Here is a 21,039-nt window from a genome sequence, read left to right as displayed (position 1 = left end):
AGCATATTTAAGAATTTCAAATCTTACCAGCTAAACTTAATTGGCTGCATTTCATCTCAACAATTTGTTACTTCCATTCTTCATCTGCTAAATTTTAGCCAAGAGCTGCATTTTATTCCTAAAAGAAGTTTTAGATAAACACAAAAAAAAATGTTAAAAGTTCATCCCTTAACACCTTTTTACTCTTATTCATTCAGACTTAAAAAGTTTGCAACCCAATATAGATGATATAGATTATTTGTCCACCGTTACCTAAGAGCTTAAACTTTTAGGTCAATTGGTAGCCTAAGAGCTTATCATGACTTTACTTCCCCCTTCCTTTAAAAGAGTATATTTTGTTTGTTTTGTTGCCCCATTTTTGTGTAAGCTCTAGAGAATGCTGCTTCCGCTAACAGTATGTGTAAAACCAATACATTAGCTGTTACAAACACATCCTCTAAATTATGGAAATGCAGTCAGAACCAATACATAGCAGTTTCAAACACATCCCAAAATTTGAATCTAAATTATGGAAATGCAATCAGTGAAAACACCAATTATATGAAAGTGATGGTCTATTTGTTGCTTGGGATCTATTACATGAACCCATTTTTATCCTTCTACAACAAGAAATTGAACTCAAGAGCTCAACCAAACAGCTTTTATGGGAAAATTGTAAGTCCAAGATTATCACTACCAAGCATAGATCATTTCTTATTTCTCTATCATTATGTTCTCCTGTCAACCTTTCATAGTGGATTTCATTCACAGAATGGTTTAACAGATATGGACCTAGTTACATGGAGGAACATCATCAATGTTTCACTGCTTCAATAAAGGCTTTGAAATTCTTGGAGGAGGATCCATCTTCACTCACACTTTCTCTAGCCATTTCCTTCAGCTTCAGTGCATTTGCTTTTATACCATCATCAGAAAGCAATTTTTCAATCTTGATCTTAATTTCGTGCCTTGATATGATTCCATTTCCATCTGGGTCTAATCCCAAACCAACCTTCCAGATATCGCATATGAAATTCCGGTTGCAGAATTGATCTGCAAACTGGGGCCAGCATAAAAAAGGAACTCCCATGCTTACACCTTCCATGGTCGAGTTCCATCCACAATGTGATAAGAAACATGCAACAGAAAGGTGAGCTAACACCTTTTCTTGGTCTGCCCATTCCACAATCTTTCCATACTCAGAAACTCTCTGCATGAACCCATCTGGGTATTCAACAGCTGATCCATTAGTAAAGTCTGATCGGACCACCCATAGAAATGGCCGGCCTACAAGTTCAATGCCAAGTGCTAGTTCATTGAATTGGTGCTGGCTTAAGATTGCTAAGCTGCCAAAGGCAACATAAATGACTGAGCCAGCAGGTTGTTTATCAAGCCACCTTAGGCAAGTTGAATCCTCAGCCCAAAAGTTTCCAGCAGAATGAGCAGGATGATTACTTGCAAGTAAAGGGCCAATGGGTAGTATGTCAGAAATCAAGTTACAGGCTGATGAGTGAAGTTCATAAAATGAGTTGCAAAGAAGCCAGTTTGAAAGTTTGACAGTTTGGCTGACTCTGAAAGCATATCCAAATACAACATGTCGGATCTTCGGGTCATCTGATAAGTTCCATGAAAGACCAGTGATGCTAAAAGCAGGGCTATCCTCAGCCAGATGGATCAACTCATTTTTCATAGGAGCTCCTACACAACACAGTAAGTTAATTATATCATAACCAAGAAATTTAAAGGAAAATATGAACTTACCATCAGTATCTATGATTCTGGCCTCAATAAGCTTTGGAATATGAAGTGCCAAAGCCAAGTCTCCTGGTCCACCAGGCCAAACTGCAGCTCTCTTGATTCCCATCTTCTCAGCAACCTCAAGTGCCCACCCAACTGTTGTATCAGCAATGACACATGTGATCTTCTCATCATCATTTGTTCGGTTAATCTTCTCAATCAAGTCCTTAACATGGCCAGGCATGACCGTTAAAATACTTTCTGTCAGCAAAACTGCATCATTTCGGTTTGCTCCTGGATTCAATCCATCAGGGACTGAGACTAGCTCAATTCGGCTCTGCTTTCCATCCTTGTCTGGCATTGAAGCCATAATTTTTGCATGTATGAACTCTGTGTTAACAAACGTTACCTTGATTCCATGATCAGAGACTTTGTGGGCCAACTTCATAAGAGGGGCAACATGTCCTTGTGCTGGGAATGGTACAACAAGCACATGAGGTCGCCTGCCCATGGTTGTTTCCTGCACTCCCTCACTTCTGTTGGCTACTTGGCTTTAATCCCAGAGCTGTATTTATATTAGAGACTCTGTTTATTGGCCTGAGACTGCGAGGTGGAGGAAGCTTTGGTTTTGTGTTCAAGTCCTTTTGGCAGTTACTTTAAGCATAATCTCCTACTAATTTTGTCTTTAGGAAATGTTTGGTGTGTGTATACATTGAACATGTAGGCAATTTTTTTATGAATTTCATACCTTATCAGCTAAAATTTTAGTTGCATTGCATCAATTATGTTGACATAAAAACTTAAGTATTTGTGTTGAAAACCCTAGTTTCCATCATTGTAAAATAGAAAAGAAGTTGGTGTTTGAAATTGTTTTTTTTTTTTTTTTTTTTTTAGTGGTAGGGGAAGCTTTAATGTTATTTGTTCCCATAAAAAGTAGAGATAAAAATCGATTCACATAAAGAGGCATGTGAGGTTTTTGTGTGATTTAGCCAATGAATCATACCTACATTTACAGATGAAAAAGAATCATTTTACTATTTAATAAAATATATTACAAAAAACAAAGAAAACATATACGTACAATTATTGAACTAGAAACCTCTTATGTTTTTCTATACCTTGTATTTACACCGTAATCCATGACCCACTATTCCATTGATATTGCCAACTCTTTCTCATGCCTTTATTCACCATGTATGATGTTCACAAACCTAACTTCACCCCATCTTCATGACCTATAATATTTATAATATTATAAAATATTTTTAAAAAATTTCCTATTCAATGAGGATATTTATTTTACAAGAAAATACTGATACATAAAACACTCTACACAATATTCTTTATATATATATATACTAAATGTGAATTTGAAACACCGAACACTTCATCTTCTTTAATCTCAAGGGAATTCTGATACAGACCACAGGCTCTAGGTGTCATTGCATGAGCTTTGAGTAACAGAATGTGTCCCAGTGACGTATGATGGATCAAGTACAACATTAACTGAATTTTCTTGAGGCCCATGCAACATAATTAATTAATTGGTCATATGCAATTTTCTTAATTAAACTATTGTTACAATTATTGGATTCTATCAATACTTTTCTTTCATTTTTGCTGAGATGCTACAACTATATTTTTGTTGCCATGTGCTTCTAGATATCCACATTTTCAGTCCTTCAAGGTATCTTAGATTTTGTTCTCAAATGCTTCAACATAGGTTCTTGGGAATCCATCTCTAGTTTGCTTTGTCCTTTACATTGGGTCTTATGCAGCTAGCTTCTTTCTCTTATGGTGTGGTTTGTGCTCTTGGTTCCTTTTCCCTGTATTTATGTGTTAAGTAAATCAAACACAATTCAATTTCTTCTGACATTCATATTAAATATGATGTTCTGTGTCTGTAGTTTCCACAATATAATCAAGAACCATTTTCGAATTGTTCTTGTATACATACCCAATAAGTCTTTATCCGGTTCATGCTAGTTCAATATAATGTCGACAAACATCTCAGTATGTATAAAAAAAGTTTTTAACGTTATATATGTATGAGCTTCTCTTAATTGTATAAACGTGTTTTAAATCTATAAGGGCCCTTTATAGTCAATGTGGATAATATATATATATATATATATATATACGGTTATGAACTGTTTGTTACAGTATATGATGATGGTTGCAGATAAGAAACCAAGTAGAAGAGGCAACCGGGTAGGATGATGAGGTGGGGCAGGGGTGGGGGCTGTTCTACCATAAAACTGGCTTTTTGAAGGTATTAAGAGACACCGCCCAAGCATGTGGTTTGGTTTTTCTCAGAAGTGAGGAAAATAAGTTAGAAGGTGCTTAGGGGATAAATCCATGCATACAGGATTATATTCCAACTGTCCAAATGTGTCAAAGAGATGTAGACAAATGAGAAAGATAGGAAAATGAAAGAAAAGTGCAAGATAGCAATCAAGAATCAAAAGAACTAATCAAATTATTGGAAACAAACTATCAAGAATCAAAGGAACCAATCAAACTGCTGAAATGCCACCACCCTCAATCCAAGATTGAAGGCCTCAAAAAAGTACATGACTTTTTTTAATACCCCATAAAACATCGATCTGAGGCCTGTCAACAGATGGCTTTTGTTAGCTTTGTTTGTTTTCTCTGTTCCTTCATTTGCATATAGCATAATGAATGAATCAAAAATATGTAAATGCAATGAGTGAAAACTCAAAAGCTGTACAAGATTGAATGTTCAATTTTATACTGCATTGCATCCATATCTGCTATAAGCTTTCCTATAAACATGGTGGTTCATAGCTGACTCAGTAGTGCTCCTAAAACCAGAACTGGTAGGCACTGAAAGATGGTATTAGTGGAGAAATTAAGTTCAAGAGTAATGCTATCAAGATAGATATGCACCAAGTTTTTATTCCATTAATCCATTATACAATCCCAAGCACATACATAGGATGGATTCTGCATGAATATGCCCCCATGGAAGATCAGAGATTTCTTTGAGAGGGGGTTTTACAAGATCTGGATACAGAAACATCGGGAAATATCTTCAATTCTGCAATGCTTCAATAAAGGTTTTGAAATTATTGGCAGAAGATCCACCTTGGCAGACATTTCTTCTAGCCATTTCCTTCAACCTTAGTGCATTTTCTTTTATACCATCATCAGAAAGCAAGTTTTCAATCTTGGTCTTAATCTGGTGTCTTGAAACCAATCCATTTTCGTCTGGATCCAATCCCAAACCAACCTTCCAGATATCGCAAATGAAAAACCTGTTGTCTAATTGATCAACAGTGTGGGGCCAGCATATAAAAGGGACTCCCATGCATAGGCTCTCCATGGTTGAGTTCCATCCACAATGGGAAAAAAAACATGCAACAGAAGGATGAGCTAACACTTTTTCTTGGTCTGCCCATCCAACAATCTTTCCATACTCGGATACTCTCTGTGTGAACTCATTGGGGTATTCAGCAACTGAAGGGACAACCCATAAAAACGGCCGGCCTACAAGTTCAATTCCCAGTGCCAGTTCATTGAATTGTTTCTGCTTGAAGAATGTTGTGCTGCCAAAGGCAACATAAATGACTGATTCTGCAGGTTGTTTATCAAGCCAGCTTATGCAAGTTGGATCATTAGGCCACAAGTTTCCAGCAGAAGAACCAGGACGATTGCTTGCAAGTAAAGGTCCAAGGGTTAATACGTTGGGAATCAAGTCACAAGATGATGAGTCAAGTTCATAGAATGAGTTACAAAGAAGCCAGTTGGAAATTTTAGCAGTTTGGCTGAGCCTGAAAGCATATTCAAATGCAAGTTGCCGAAGCGTTGGATCATCTGCTGAGTTCCATGAAAGATTGGTGCTGCTAAAAGCAGGGATATCCTTCGACAGCCGGATCAACTCAGATTTGATAGGATTTCCTAGACAGTAGTAAATGAATATCAGAACCAAGAAATTTCTGAGCTTTTACCAATGTTTGTATTGATTTTTTGTATGGGCTATCAACTTTAGCATAATTGTTTTTAATTTCTTGATTTAAATAAGTCCTTCACACTGATCATAAGGTTTGTCAGTCAGGTATAAACATATTAAACATTGAAAGAGAGAAATGTGATGAAATATTAGTAGTAGACACTCAATGTTCTTACCATAACTGTCTATGATTCCAGCCTCAATAAGCTTTGGAATGTGAAGTCCCATAGCCAGAGTTACTGGTCCAGCAGGCCAAAGTGCAGATCCCTCAATTCCCATCTTCTTAGCAACCTCCAGTGCCCACCCAACTGTTGTATCAGCAACAACATATGTGATCTGCTCATCAACATTTGTCTGGTTAACCTTCTCAATCAAGTCCTTCAAATGGACTGGCATGACTGTTAAAATTCTGTTAGTCACATGAACTATATCTTTTTTATTTACCCATGGATCTGGGATTGAGACTAGCTGCATCTGGCTAAGCCCTTCATCCTTGTCTGGCATGGCAGCCATAAGTCTTGCATGTATGGACTCGGGGGTAACGAAAGTGACCTTGATCCCATGATCAGAAATCCGGTGTGCCAACTTCATAAGAGGACTGACATGTCCTTGAGCTGGATATGGTATAACCAACACATGCCCGCCCATGGTAGCTACCACCACCTCCACACTTCTGTTTTCTCTAATCCCAAGCTAAACTTATATCACCGTCCGTTAGCCTGGTAACGCCTGTTAGTGCAGAAAGCTATGTTTTCTGCAGTATAGAAAATAATTTATGCAATCTATCTTAAATTTCCTTCTTGTTATGATTCTAGATTAGGACAGGATTTGGATTCTGAAAGATACATAAAGTTAATTCAAATAGACGAACAGTCCACCCAAAGCAAAATTCGCATGGAATTTTTGTTCCTACATGTTTTAAATCTATATTTTAGTTAATAAACTTCAGATTTCTGCATTAGCATGCCTACGTAACATAATGTAACAGGTCACATCCATTGATTTTTCTTTAGTTCAATGATTGCTATTTTTCTGTGTCCTGATAGCAATTTTTCTGTTCTTAAATGCTTAGACATAACTCATAATTTCAGCCTTCAGTGCTTTAAATTCACCTCTGCTTTTGCTGTCAAATTCTTTCATATATACAGCTATCCTCTTATCTTCAATAACATTATTATTTGGCCAAATTGAATTGGGTGAAGAAAAGGAACTTTCGGTTTATAAAATGGCACACAAACCTAGCCACACAGTGATGGAAGATGAAGAGATGCCAAGAAGAAGAGGCAACAGGAAACAGGATGAGGTGGGGCACTGGTGCTGGCACTGTTCTAGAATATAAAGATATGTAGAGATGATAACTTTTTGAAAAAGGTCTTGAATTTCTTCCATGATGATTCACCTCCAATTACACTCTTTCTAGGAGGAAATCTCTGGTTTACGCTGTCCTTTATTTTGTGTCTTCTACAGCCGGCCTCTTTTGTTTTTTTTCTCACACCATTTGTAAAAGATTTTGTATTCTTACTGGTCCCATGATGTAGCCAAACAATCATTTTTGAATTAAACGCCATACATCCTTACTAAATTTCCTTTTTCTACTGGCATGGTTAGGTGAATGAAGTGATTTTCTGTTCATATGATACCCCATAAACCTACCTGCATGGTGATGGTAGGCAGCCCGTGGCCAGAGTATATTCATACTAAATTGATGAGGATTAAATAGACAAGGAAGATAAGAAAAGACAGGAAAAGAAAGGTACCACTCAAGAATCAATGGAACTGCTGAAACTTATGACAGAACCTGCAGCAAGGGGAAAGCCTCTTGTCATCCAAGCCATTGTTAACCCAAAGATTGTCACCAGTTTCTCTTTCCAAAGGCACCATATTCATAATGAAGAACAATACTATGATACTTGACTGCAGTGGAATATCAGCAGAGGGTTTGCATTTTCAACAGGATTTGATCTGTTTAATAAAGTTTTTGAAATTCTTGGATGATGACCCACCTTCACTTAAGCTCTTTCTGGCCATTTTCCTTCAGTGTCAATGCATTTGGTTTTATGTCTCCATCAGAAAGCAACTTCTCCATCTTTCTCTTAATCTCATGCCTGAAAATGATCCCACTTTCCTATGGGTTCAGCCCTAGGCCCACCTTCCAAGCATCACAAATTTGTCTCCTGTTATGGAACTGATCTGCAAAGTAAGGCCAGCATAGAAAGGGAACACCCATGCTTAGGCTCTCCAAGGTTGAGTACCATCCACATTGGATTAATTAACAAGGTACAATTACCTTTCCATATGGGTCTAAAGTACGTGAAAGATGTATAATTAAGGCAAAAGCCCAAAACTGTATATAATTGATGTAAAGGATATATGATATCTTAAAAAAAAAGCGCACATACATCAAGAAGCAAAAAATTTTAAATTTGTAAATTCATTCTAGTAAATCATAACACTAAAAATTATCATTGTTGTGCTCTCCTTTCCAACTGTTTTAATTTTATGTTTAGGCTGTATTGCACTATCCTTGCAACTCATAGTACACTGTTGGTATCTGAACATGATTGCTGCTTTGACTCCTTTGTCTTGTCACTAAACTTTAGGGATTAAGTTGCTGTCAAGAAATTATTTTTTTTATTCATTTTTGTATTTTCTTTCACTTTTTTGGATTTAAAAAAAAAAAAAAAGAAATGAGCAACAAGGGAGTTTTTTGTTCCTATTTTTAAAAAAATATTGTATGCATTCATTTTTTTTCTTTAATAAATATTTTGTCAATTGTGTTTGTTGGATTGTTAAGTCTGAATCATTTTTGTTATACTTTGTTCAGGATGTCGAAGGTCAAACTATTCGGTTAGCTCGCAAGGGTCGAGCTTCCTAGTGAGCTCACATGGATCATGCTATCCAGTTAGCTCGCAAGGGTTGAGCTTCCTGGTGAGTTCGTAGGGATCAAGCTATCTGATCAACTCTTAGGGATTGAAGGGAATAGCGCCTCTGGAAAAAAAAAATTCTTATGTGTTCATTAACGAGTTTATCCTATTATACACTTAACCATTTTATATTTAGGGTTTTATTTTTTCTGAAACTGACGTCGTAATTTTTTTTTTAGAATTTTACCATTATAAGTCTTCTTTTTTGTTCTGATTAATGGATCGTTGAGTGTTGATACATTCCATAGACATAAGGATTACATGGATCGTCGAACCACATTAAAATCTTATATTTTTCTTTTTTTTTCTTTTTTGCTCATGTGGATGGTTTGATTTAAAGTATTATATTCTTACTCAAATAGTTTAACCATGAAATATACTTACATACTGGTTGAATATAAAAAGGGTAGAAAATAAAATAAATATGTGTATAAAATATTTAAATGAGTTACAGGTTGATTCTTGCAATATCCATAGTAGCAATCAACAACCATGTTTGAATTTAACTTTTTATTTGGCCAATGATGAGTTGGGTGAAGAAAAGGGACTTTCGGTTTATAAAATGCCCCCACACACCTAGCCACATGGTGATGGAGGGTGAAGGGATGCCACGAAGAAGCAACAGGGTAACAGGGTGAGGTTGGGTACTGGTGCTGGTGCTGGCACTGTCATACAATGTAAACATAAGTAGAGATGATGACTTTTCGAAGAAGGTCTCGAATTTCTTCCAGGATGATTCACCCCCAAATTACACTCTTTCTAGGAGGACCCAACAATTGTTGGTATTCTTATCGGTCCCATGATGAAGCCAACAATTATTATTTGAATTAAACATCATATATCCTCTCTTAATTTCCTTTTTCTACTGTTGGGGTTGGGTGAATGAAGTGATTTTCTGTTCATATGATGAGGGATTAAATAGACAAGGAAGAAAAGAAAAGACAGGAAAAGAAAGCTTCCACTCAAGAATCAATGGAACTGCTGAAACTTACGACAGAACCAACAAGGGAAAGCCTCTTGCCTTCCAAGTCATTGTTAACCCAAAGATTATCACCAGTTTCTCTTTCCAAATGGACCATATTCATAACAAAGAATAATACTATGATGCTTGACTGCAGTGGACTATCAGCAGAGGGTTTGATGTGTTCACTAAAGTTTTTTGAAATTCTTGGATGATGACCCACCTTCACTTATGCTCTTTCTGGCCATTTTCCTTCAGTGTCAATGCATTTGGTTGTATGTCTCCATCAGAAAGCAACTTCTCCATCTTTCTCTTAATCTCATGCCTAGAAATGATCCCATTTTCCTCTGGGTTCAGCCCTAGGCCCACCTTCCAAGCATCACAAATTTGTCTCATGTTATAGAACTGGTCTGCAAAGTAAGGCCAGCATAGAAAGGGAACCCATGCTTAGACCCTCCAAGGTTGAGTATCATCCACAGTGGGTTAACAAAAAAAGGGACAATTACCCTTCCAATAACATACAATTATGTGGGTCTAAAAGACATGAAAGATGTATAATTAAGACCAAAGCCAGGAGATGTATGTAATTGACATAAAGGATATTTGACGTCTTGACCACCCAATGATACCGAAAGTATCCTCAACGGATGTGAGATCATTTTCAAAGAAAAACTCTCTTACACGACCCTCTCTTTTGCACTACCCCGCAGAAGAGATTGTTTTCATTCGTTTTTGAATAAAAACTTTAGGACAAGAGAGTCTTTGAAATTGTTTTTATATAGTCATTAAACTTTTGGAACTAAGTTATTGTCAAGAAATTGTTTTTTTATTATTTTTAGTTGTCTTTTAATTTTTTATTTTTTATTTGGATTAGAAAATTGAGGGGGGGGGAAGACAAGAGCAACAAGAGAGTTTTTATTCCTAATTTTTTTTAAAAAATATTATAGGCATCGCGTTGTTCAACTGAACCCATTGGCTCCACGTCCATCAAAAGTCGATAACCTTCATCACCATTAGCATTTTGTTCTCTCTCAATAGTTTCGATAGTTCACTGAAAGCCTTTGGTGTAATGAACTGCAAGCCTTTCAATCCAATTTTTTCATCAAGTAGAGTGAATTTTAGGGTTCCTTATTCCAATTGTAAAGCCCTTTTTTTCTTTAATAAATATTTTGTGAGTTTTTTATATTTTTAATCAATTAGCTTAACCACAAAAGAGAATACTCACATATTGATTGTATATAAATAAGGAAGGAAAAAATGAAAAAGAAAAATAAGAAGAATATCTATATTCTCAAATACATTTATTCTTTTTTTTAAATACACTTCAACTTTTCTTACTTCAATTAAAAGGGAAACTATGGAAAGATGCACTAGGCTTTTTCCCATTCTACCATTCCATAATCAATTAATTTTTAGGTATAATGTTTGATTGGTTAAATATAATATAGAATTAGATTGGATTAAAGATGGAATAATGTAACTTATCCCATATTTAGTTCACAATGGAATATGAATAATCATGTTATATCCTATACTCAACCTCACATAAAATAGGATAAGTAATGTAATATATTATATAATTTCTTTTTTTTATAGTTCTCTATATGGGATATATAAAACTATTTTTTATTTTGGAAAATAAAAAATTTTATTAAAAAAATAAATTTATAATTTGAAAAAATAATATATATATATATATATATCTATATATATATATATAGATATATAAAAGCTTTTTTATACATTTAATGATAAAATATAATTTTTTTATTTATAAATTTTAAATACTTTAATAGTGAAAATTATTAATAAAGAAATAAAAATTACTTATTACAATAACATATATCAAATATTGAAATGCAATATTTTTACAATCTAATTTTCTTTTTCCATTTTTTACAAACTAAATATAAGTATAATTAAAGATAAAATATCAATTTTCATTAATATCAATAATATGATTCTATGGATATATCCAAAAAAATATTTGTAAAAAATTTAACAAAAAAATTTAGTGGGACAAGAATTGATTAAAACTCATAAAAATATTAGGTAGAAATCCAAAAGATAATAAATAATAATAATAACAATAGATATATTGACGTTGTTTTGATAAAGAAATTAATATATCTATGATAAAATTTATAGTAGTCAACAATAATATCTTATGTACTAATAAAAAATGTGAATTTTCTAAACGCTCAATACTAATCTATATTAAGTAATCAATTCCATTAAATGTCATATCAATAATTTATATATATTACATTGTAAGGGTTCCTAAAATAAGGACCTATCAGTTGCATGACAATATTGGATAAAACATTCTCATCTTGAAAAAGGTCATATTGGTACTAAGACATGATAAAAGAAGCAATAGTACATATATTAAAGTTGTTTTACCGAATAAATCAATATATGATATGTTTAATATTAAAATAATAATTTATTTACTATAATTATTTTCTATTTTAAAATATCTATAATTATATTTACAAATATATATATATATATATATATATATATATATATATATATATATATATATATTTGTATTTAATTCATGATTTTTGTGTTTTTAATAATAAATTAAACCGAATTTTAAAATTAATAAATTATTAATATTTTTATTTTTCTACATATTTTATTTATTAATATATAGGCTAACATATATAATAAAAGCATATTTGCCTAAGTGTAAATACCAAAATCGGGAAAATCCCAAGAAATTGCTAGCACATGCAGACGCCTGCCCATAGTGCCACCACCCTAGGTATCGTAAGTCCCCTCCCTTGATGGAGCTATTCGCCACATTGCGAAATCACCCGTCCAGTAAGAATAAGCCACCTGTCCCTTACAGGCAACCCAAACATTGTTCCTAAACTACCCTTTGGATGTGCCATTTGATGAATCCATAAACAAGGGAGAATGAAAGCCATGTTTAGCATCAAAAATAGTTTTTTGTTGTTCAAAATAAAAAAAATAAAAAATAAAAAATAAAAATACAAACATGTTTGATCACGTGATTGAAAGATATTTGTTTAATCATTTACTTTTAAAAACAAAAGAAAAACATAGAAAATTTTTAAAAATAATAATAAAAACAAATAAAATTGAATATGATATTTCTCTCTCTCTCTCTAATCTAATACTAATATTGAAAATTTTTAAATGTTTTATTTCTTTAAATTACACATATTTTTCTAATTTCTTTTTAACTTCTCTAAAAAAAATTATTAAGCAAATGAATTTCAAATTAAAACATATTTGATACATAAAATTTATTAATTTAAAAAACATTAAAACTCAAAAACTGATTTTAAGTAGTATTAAAAAGTCATAGAACTTAATAACATTAGAAAATTATAAACGAAAATTTATTATATATATCAAATAATGATCTTCTTAATACAAAAAAAATTTATGTACAAAATTTAGTCTAGAATGACTATTGTTTCTCGCAAATCATTTACCTATAACTATTCAATATCCTTATGAAAATTTGATAATATCTTAGCATTTGTGTGGTCAAATATCTCTTCTACATAAAATTATTATTTTTCAATTTTTCACTAAATAAAAAAACTCCAAATTAAATAAGACTAAGGTGGTGTTTGCTATTTTAGCTTTTTGCTAAAAGTAATTTAGTTTTAGAATTTAGGTTGTTTGTTTTTCTACTTTTTCATGACTTATTATAAACTTTTTACTAAATAGAAAAAGTCAAAATATATTGCTTTTTCTAAATAGAAAAAATAACACAATTGTTTTTTTTTACTTTTTAATACTTAATAGAAATAAAATACTACAAAAACAAACAACCTAATATTTAACACTATTAAGCATTAAGGTTCTATTTAGAATTAAGGTGGTGTTTGTTTTTTTACTTAATTCTAAATAGAACCTTAATACTTAATAGTATTAAATATTAGGTTCTTTGTTTTTGTAGTATTTTATTTCTATTAAGTATTAAAAAGTAAAAAAAAAACAATTGTATTATTTTTTCTATTTAGAAAAAACCACATATTTTGACTTTTTCTATTTAGTAAAAAGTTTATAATAAGTCATGAAAAAGTAAAAAAACAAACAACCTAAATTCTAAAACTAAATGGTTTTCAGCAAAAAAGCCAAAAAAACAAACACCACCTATAAGTAAAAAAACAAACACCACCTAAGTCTAATAATTTTAAAAAATAACTTAAAATTCAAATAGTAATCTAATTAATACCAAAATTTTATGAACAAAAATGGGTTCAAAACAACTCCATTGTTTCTCTTCCACATAGAATCATTAATTTCTATATTTTTTTTTTTAGTGAGCAAATGAACTAATTAAAGTGATACTTTGTATTGAAGTAATTAATGAGGTTAATAATTTTTAAAAATAATTTAAAACTCAAAAAATATATCTAATTACTAAAAATAATAATAAATCAAAACTAATATATTATGAATTATGACTTTATTATTTCTTCTATACATACAACTATTTTTTTTTTCTTACTAGATAAATGGATTATAAGTAAGAAAAATTAATAATTTAAATTATTTAATGAATTTTTAAATTTTTAATAACAATTTGAAATTAAAAAAATCAATTCAATTAATTACAAATTAAATCAAAACATTCTAGAATATCATGCTCGTAAGTAGTAATTAAGTACTAAATGTGTGTATATAATGAAAAAAATAGTTCATTTACAAGTTAAAAAACTATTAAATTTTATTCATTATTCATTTTAAATAAAATATTAATAATTATTATTATTCATTTTTAACCAAAAAAATTATGAAAATGTTAATATCCTTATGTTTATAACATATATTAAATATAAATAAAATAATTTATGATTTTATTATAATATTATAATTGATGTTTTACTAAAAAATATTCATTTTTTAATCCATATCTAATTACAAAACTATATTCTTTTTTATTAAGACTTGAATTAAATTTAATTGACATTACTCAAATTGAATTTACAATTTTACAATATCAAACCATAAAAATTATTTTTACAAATGACTTATCCAAATAAGTTTTTTGTTTTTTATTTTTAAAAATAACTTGCTAAACATCATTGGTTTTATAAAACACTAAAAACTATTTTTGATTCTTTAACTTAAAAACAAGTATCAAAAAGCATGGTTTGAGGTGTCCTAAATTAGACACCCAAGAAACACGGAATTCTCAAAAAAATAAAATAAAATAAAGACATTTTTTTTAACTATTTTTAATTGTTTTCACTTGTTTTTTAAAGGTTGTTTCAAGAACTAATTATATAAATATGAAAATGATTAAAAGTTATTTTTAAAACATATTTAAAAATATGAAAACCAAGTTAATAATATTTTAAGTTACAAACAAACTTTTGTTTTATAGAACAACGAAGAACAATTTTCAAAAAAAAAAATTTATAATTGTTTTCCAAAATACTTCCCAAATAAAGCTTAATATTCTTTTTAAAAAGTATTTTAAAAAATCTAAAAAAAAATAGTTTTTGAAATAATTTGAATTTGTAATAGTTTGTTTCTAATCATTTTTCATATTTATATAATTATTTTTTGTAAACAATACTTATAAAATAATCAGTTAAAAAATGTTGTCAAAAATTTTTTTTTTTTAAATAAAAAATGTTTTCTATTTTCTAGTTATTAAACATGATTTGGAATGGATAGAAAAATATTTTTGAAAACATTGTCAAACAACACCTAAATGGTCTCTAACTCTCAAAACTCCATCTCTTCACCCATTCGTCTCCTTTTGTCGAAATCCTTGATCATAAGAGATGAGTTTTCAAGGCCCTCTTGGGTTTTCTCTGTGACAGGGCTTAGTCTTCACCAGCGTACCCACTTAAAAGCACAAGTTCGGCTAATACTCTAGGGACCGAACTAGCCTCTTCGAAGTTGTCCCAACAGGCTTGGCTTTAGTTTCTCCATCTCTTCTGTTTGAGTACAGCTTGAATCACCATTTTCAGGGCTCTTAGCCTCTTACAGTACTTAACTCAGTGGCAAAACAGCTTCTTATTTCATTCTTAACCGTTGCTTTTTTTCACCTCTTTATTAAAAACAATTTCCTTTCAAATTTCAAATCATTACTCATTACTTATTTCTTTAAGTTTTTTTAATGTATTAATTTATTACTCATTTTTTAAATATTTTGATTGAATAAAAAAAATCAAAATATTTAATTTTTTTTAATGTTAAAAATTACGGATGGTTTTTTTCTTATTTTTCTTATTCATATTTAATAAAAAAAATATAAAAAAAAAAAAAACAAACTTAATACTTAACATTATTAAGTATCATTTAATTTTAAATTAAAATCAAAATTAAGTAGAAAAAAACAAACATCACTTTAGTGTTCTATAAATAAATAAAATGTCTGCCTTCAGTTTCTTCGTTCCCTTCAGGTCTACATCAGACTAAAACTAGAGCAGAGTATCTTAAAATTGGTAGCTTAAGGATTTTAAGTACTTTGAGGTAGCAAAAATGTAAGAATTATTGGAGCCAACAATAAGTGATTGTCAGGACATCAGGGCGGAGTTTGTCTTCAACATCGGTTGGGAGGCTTTAATGCATCCCTTACTCAACTGAATGGATGGAAGCAATGCCATTCTTGCCATTTGTTCCTCATGAAACTTCAAACATGTTTTGATATTTCTCCGGAACTTGTGTAGCAATCTTCTCAATGAGCCAAAGGACATGAAGTTACACCTCTCAAGAAGGGCATGTAGAGATTTTTCGCAATGCACCATAGGATATGTAGGGATCTTTCCCAATGAGCCAAAAGGGACACTGAATCACACCCCTAAGAAGGGAATCTGCAAGGCTATCAGTGGTCAACCTTCCAATGATAACTAAGATTTTTGTTATTAAGAGGTAGATCATTCTTCCTTGATACAATTTATAACATGCAAGGTGCAGTCCCTGCTCTTATGGTGATGTAGCATCAATTTAAAGCAACCATCACAACAAAAGATTTCTCCCCAGAAAAAGCAATATCATACTCTTTCATTCTGTTATATTTTGACCATCACACATGCAATTTGGGGTTGTCTATTGATCTCAGTAAGCAACACAAGCAAGTTGAGGGTATGGTTCTGATTCGCATTTATTTTTGTTTAACTTCACAGGCTAAAAGTGAGGAAGAGGCCCTAAACCCAGTTCCCATGGTAGAGCTGAAATGCATCTATGTGACTTGAGCCATGATCACAACAGTTAGCCAAACAAATCAGAGAGAAGTAATAGTTTTGTGAATTTAAAAAGAGAGAGGTCAATTAAATATAGTTCAACATCACAAGGTATATTTTGATGCGTCTTCAATTGAGTTTCATTGGATTCCATCAACATACCATCACAACTCAATAGCATGATTGTCATATAAAAGAAAACCAAAATTACTATCACGGTTCAGTTTGACTCAGTGTTCCAAGCAATCTTTAACCTTGTGTGCTTGGCCGTGTAGGCCCCAAGCCCAAGTAGTTTGTCATTAAACCCATAATTGCAAACCTGGTATTCAGATATAAAAAAATAAAAGAAAAAATATTAGAAGCCATCATTTGTCCAAGTTCGAAGTAGAACTAAGGTGTGAACTATAAAAATCAGTACGACCATTATGGCAAGAAAATAGCAAGCCTGTAAAGCTCAGGACTCTTCAAAGCAGGGTAATCAGTGTAATCTTCACCAAGTTCAAGATTATGTCTATATCACAATAGCCAATACATGCCAAGAACAAGTTTAACAAATGCAAAGTGGCATTACTGCCTATTAAACCCATTTTCATCTAGCATAAATATGTATTTTAACTGTATACCCAAAGTTCTTGTCAACCTTAATGTATTCGTATTCTCCTGTAGCATCACAAATAAAATGTTATCTTTTAGCTGCAAGTAAAATATCTTACTAATCGATGGCTTTTTCATTAAGGACACATCTTTAACACATGATGATGGAATGGGAATACAATGACCAAGCTTTTAAATCCAAAGTTCAGGATAAAATTAATTGAGTGATTGGCTGTCTCAAAGTGGTAAATCCAATTTCTTTCCATGTGTGGTGTATGGCTATGAATTACAAATATCATATTGAGAAAGGACCTCATGATGATCTATTTGATATTGTTTATAAAAATTATCGGAGAGGAAAAAACTTCAAAATAAATTCATATAAATGAAGCACCTTATATATGAAACACCTAGAATTTACATTTAAATGTTTCAGGAGAACCAGTCATATTATTATAATTAATCCCATCCACTATAACTATAAACAGCATTTTTGTAATATCTTTAAAAGAAGCAATAATGTCCTTACAAGTATAAAAACTAATAAATAACCAGGTTGATCTAAACACCCTTTCAGAGAGTAATGTCAACACAAAATGCTCAACTAGGTAGCCTCTTATGGTTTGGTGTGGCGGTTAGTGAGCTAGATTAGCTAGGCATAGGTTGGCAATTTTGCTTCAAATAACACTGGTCAGAATCTACTAACTTCCATGGGATTTTTTGGCTTCAAAACTTCAGTTGCACAGGGCATCTCATTGGCAAGTCAAGTATGTAGGAAACATTGAGAAAATGTAATGGCAGTGTAGCATCATTACAAAGGCATATTTTATTGATTACAGGAAATGTGTTTGAAATTGCTATCCCAACTATTCCTGATGCATCATCTTTTACAAGATGAAATGGGTTGGTTAAAAAACAGAATATTGCAAGGAGCACTGAAGCGCCTCATAGGAGCGCTTCAGCATCCATTGGGAGCAGTCAAGTCCTCAAGATGGGGACCATTTTTTTGGGTTTTAAGGTTGTTTTGGTCCACCCAACCTTCTAAGGTTTGTTTACTATAAATATGCTTAATATTGTCTAAATTAGTGATATGTCTATCGTACAACATTAACATTACCCTACCAGGATATCCTTAAACTCTCAAAGCTTCTTCAAGATTAGAAAGGAATTGGTGCTTGACCACATTGCCTCAATAAGGAGTCAAGGTGTTGCATCGAGGGCATGAAAGTAGAGTGTATGTGCTAGTTGGAGCAAGTCTCTTGGGAGGAGGCAGTGTTTGTGTCCAAGTAAATATGTGTATTTGTTTTTCATATTTAATGAATTTGCTTTAAGGTCCATTAGACAATTTAGACTCATAGTTTTTAAATCTATAGTGTTTCTATTGAGACTGTGGAAGTAGTTTTCTTCAAACACCGTATCTCATTGTGTGGTTAATTGGTTATTCATATTATTCCATAATGAAATAAATCAGATTACAAAGATAATTGAGAATCATAAAAAAAATTAATTTTTGGGCTTATTTAACTAGACCTGTTCACCCCCCTCTAGGTAGTTTCACGAATAAAGATTGTTCATCAACTTTCAGCGGCATTATATAGTGAACCCTCAAGTATGTATGGCCACCTCAAAGAGGGAATCTAGGCCCCTACGCCGACATTCGGATTATAAGGGAAAGGATGAAGTAAAGAAAATAAAAGGAAAAAAGCAAGGAAAGAAATAGTGAAGGAAAATAAAAAATAAGTTTAAACTCATTAAATTTTTCTCTCATTGTTTTCCAATTTTTTTCCTCGTTCATAAAGAATGAAGAAAATGAAAATGTATAAATTTTTCAAATGATTTACATTATATTTTATTCCCTCTTATTTTAAATGGCAAACCAAACAAAACAACTTCGGATTCCTTCCTACTTATTGAAAATGTTTCTGTAAGATGGGGAAGTCAGAAAAGGGTTATTTGTGTGACAGGACAAATCCATTTCCATTAAACATCCAAAAGAAATCCATGAATGGTTAAACAAATTTAAACTTTTTTTTTGAGGTTGATTTCATTTTACATATTTTTCATGCACCCCCTAGATGAATAGCAATGCTGTCAGGTAAAAAAAATTTGAACTCTGCTTTTTCACCAGCCCCAGTTCTGCAATTAATTAAAAACCCTGATACAGTGCTCAGAATAGAGAGAATAGCCCATGATTGCAAGATTGCCCAACATGATATCTACATCTATGTGCTCTTTTTTTTCATTCCCAAAATTGAGCTAATTTCTGAGCAAACAGTTGACTGCCTGGCAAGCTAAACAAGAAATAGGAATCCTAAAAGAATCCACATACATCAGTCACTCACAGGCTACACATATGAACCACAATGCAAAAGCACACACAAGATGAATGCACAAACAAATAAAAGACACTTCAGAACTTACATCATGGCCATGGAAATCTGTTTAAGATCATTTTCGAAATTCCTCATGTTGGAAAGTGATTGGGCACAGAATATGATAGCAAGCCACGAGCAAAGCTTATACTGCAATGAATTATGAATCCAACTTTAATCACAGTGAGAAAAGAGAATATATATATACCAAGTTCCAACAACAGCACAAAAAAAAGGTCATGATTTTAGAGCTAAGATATTGTGAGGCTCCATTTAAAAATTATTTTTTATTTTCTTTCGCTCTCTCTTTCCTTCCACTGGTTTTACTTTACTTTCTTTCTCTAGGGTTTTCCTCAAATCTCTAAGATCCAAAGGAGACTAAAACAACAAAAGGGCACAAATCTTATGTCTTCCAACAATAGCATTTGAGTTAGCAACGAATAATGAGTCACAATAACACACTGAGTCAAAATATTAATTCCAATTCAATATATTATTGAGTCACAATAACACATTGAATCAAAATATCAATTCCAATTCAATATTATTCTGTGAAATCTATTGGTTCACGAATAGAGATCAATTCAAGCACGTCCTTTGGCATTTTGAAAGTAATTTTCTTTCTTTTGAAAACAAAATTTGCTTGATTTAGTACTTCAAAACCAAAACCAAAAATAATAATAATAATTGTTTTCGAGATTAATAGGCCAACATCAAAGTATTAGCTATTGGCTGAATCAAATTACTAATTTCTTTCAGACCAATTCAATCGGCAGATGTTTTGCTCGCATTTTCAAACACTTTTTTTTTCTTTCTTAGCTCTTCAATCTAAAAAATAAGAACTTCCAAAAAGCCAACCAAGCAGCATCTTAAAGAAAAAACAGGGAACCGTGATTCATATTGCACAGATCTAGACAGAACTTGAGTATGATTTTTTGTATGAAAATAAACCGAAAAAAAAAAACACAAACAAAAAAATTGAGAGCACGGACCCTGAACATTAAGCCGACGATAGCGAAGATGACGGCGATGAATCCTGAGTAATCAACTGGTAGATCTTCTGGTCGTACCATAGGAGCCACGTACGGATTCGCCGTTGACGGCTGGCGTGGATCGTTCACCGCCGGCGACGAGTTGTTATGTGACGACATCTGTCCTCTCCCTCCTCCCCTCCGTGAATCAGAGTTGATGGTTCTGGGCCTCTGGCTGACTGGCTCCCAATCGGCCTTAAAATTTTCGCACTAATAAATAAAAAGAAATCAAAATTAAAGGCAAAATTAAAAATAACAAAGAATAATAAAAATAAATA

The 21,039-nt window shown here is 32.1% G+C and overlaps 3 protein-coding genes across 4 annotated transcripts; all 3 read right to left on the bottom strand.

The window, feature by feature from the left end:
• Nucleotides 1-601: 601 nt before the first annotated feature.
• LOC117905128 (UDP-glycosyltransferase 83A1-like) lies at nucleotides 602-2,233 on the bottom strand. Its single transcript, XM_034818038.1, has 2 exons — nucleotides 1,741-2,233; nucleotides 602-1,677 (listed from the first exon to the last, which is right to left on the bottom strand). Exons 1-2 carry the CDS (start codon nucleotides 2,225-2,227, stop codon nucleotides 794-796), a joined length of 1,371 nt encoding a protein of 456 aa, XP_034673929.1. The 5' UTR covers nucleotides 2,228-2,233; the 3' UTR covers nucleotides 602-793.
• A 2,395-nt stretch (nucleotides 2,234-4,628) lies between these two features.
• Nucleotides 4,629-6,397, bottom strand: LOC117905063 (UDP-glycosyltransferase 83A1-like). Of its 2 annotated transcripts, XM_034817942.1 has the most exons (3): nucleotides 6,134-6,397; nucleotides 5,866-6,025; nucleotides 4,629-5,637 (listed from the first exon to the last, which is right to left on the bottom strand). In XM_034817942.1, exons 1-3 carry the CDS (start codon nucleotides 6,335-6,337, stop codon nucleotides 4,772-4,774), a joined length of 1,230 nt encoding a protein of 409 aa, XP_034673833.1. In that variant the 5' UTR covers nucleotides 6,338-6,397; the 3' UTR covers nucleotides 4,629-4,771. The 2 variants fall into 2 exon arrangements, with proteins under 2 accessions (XP_034673833.1, XP_034673832.1); XM_034817941.1 differs by having other exon boundaries at nucleotides 5,866-6,397.
• Nucleotides 6,398-16,805: 10,408 nt separating this feature from the next.
• LOC117904526 (protein Asterix) lies at nucleotides 16,806-20,958 on the bottom strand. Its single transcript, XM_034817172.1, has 3 exons — nucleotides 20,723-20,958; nucleotides 19,780-19,880; nucleotides 16,806-17,083 (listed from the first exon to the last, which is right to left on the bottom strand). Exons 1-3 carry the CDS (start codon nucleotides 20,879-20,881, stop codon nucleotides 17,014-17,016), a joined length of 330 nt encoding a protein of 109 aa, XP_034673063.1. The 5' UTR covers nucleotides 20,882-20,958; the 3' UTR covers nucleotides 16,806-17,013.
• Nucleotides 20,959-21,039: the final 81 nt, after the last annotated feature.

Source organism: Vitis riparia, chromosome 17 (assembly GCF_004353265.1).
Source record: "Vitis riparia cultivar Riparia Gloire de Montpellier isolate 1030 chromosome 17, EGFV_Vit.rip_1.0, whole genome shotgun sequence".
Classification (NCBI taxonomy): domain Eukaryota; kingdom Viridiplantae; phylum Streptophyta; class Magnoliopsida; order Vitales; family Vitaceae; genus Vitis; species Vitis riparia.
Note: the sequence above shows the minus strand (reverse complement) of the source record. Positions and strands in the feature narration are given on the sequence as shown.

Bases quoted from the DNA above. Each gene is read 5' to 3' on its own strand.
- LOC117905063 (XM_034817941.1), bottom strand. From the start codon at position 6,337: ATGGGCGGGCATGTGTTGGTTATACCATATCCAGCTCAAGGACATGTC. The intron at 5,638-5,865 runs GTAAGAACATTG...ACTACTGTCTAG, and splicing joins TGGAATCATAGACAGTTATG to GAAATCCTATCAAATCTGAG.
- LOC117905128 (XM_034818038.1), bottom strand. From the start codon at position 2,227: ATGGGCAGGCGACCTCATGTGCTTGTTGTACCATTCCCAGCACAAGGA. The intron at 1,678-1,740 runs GTAAGTTCATAT...TGTGTTGTGTAG, and splicing joins CAGAATCATAGATACTGATG to GAGCTCCTATGAAAAATGAG.
- LOC117904526 (XM_034817172.1), bottom strand. From the start codon at position 20,881: ATGTCGTCACATAACAACTCGTCGCCGGCGGTGAACGATCCACGCCAG. The intron at 19,881-20,722 runs GTCCGTGCTCTC...AATTCATTGCAG, and splicing joins TCGTCGGCTTAATGTTCAGG to TATAAGCTTTGCTCGTGGCT. The intron at 17,084-19,779 runs GTAAGTTCTGAA...TCTGAATACCAG, and splicing joins CAGATTTCCATGGCCATGAT to GTTTGCAATTATGGGTTTAA.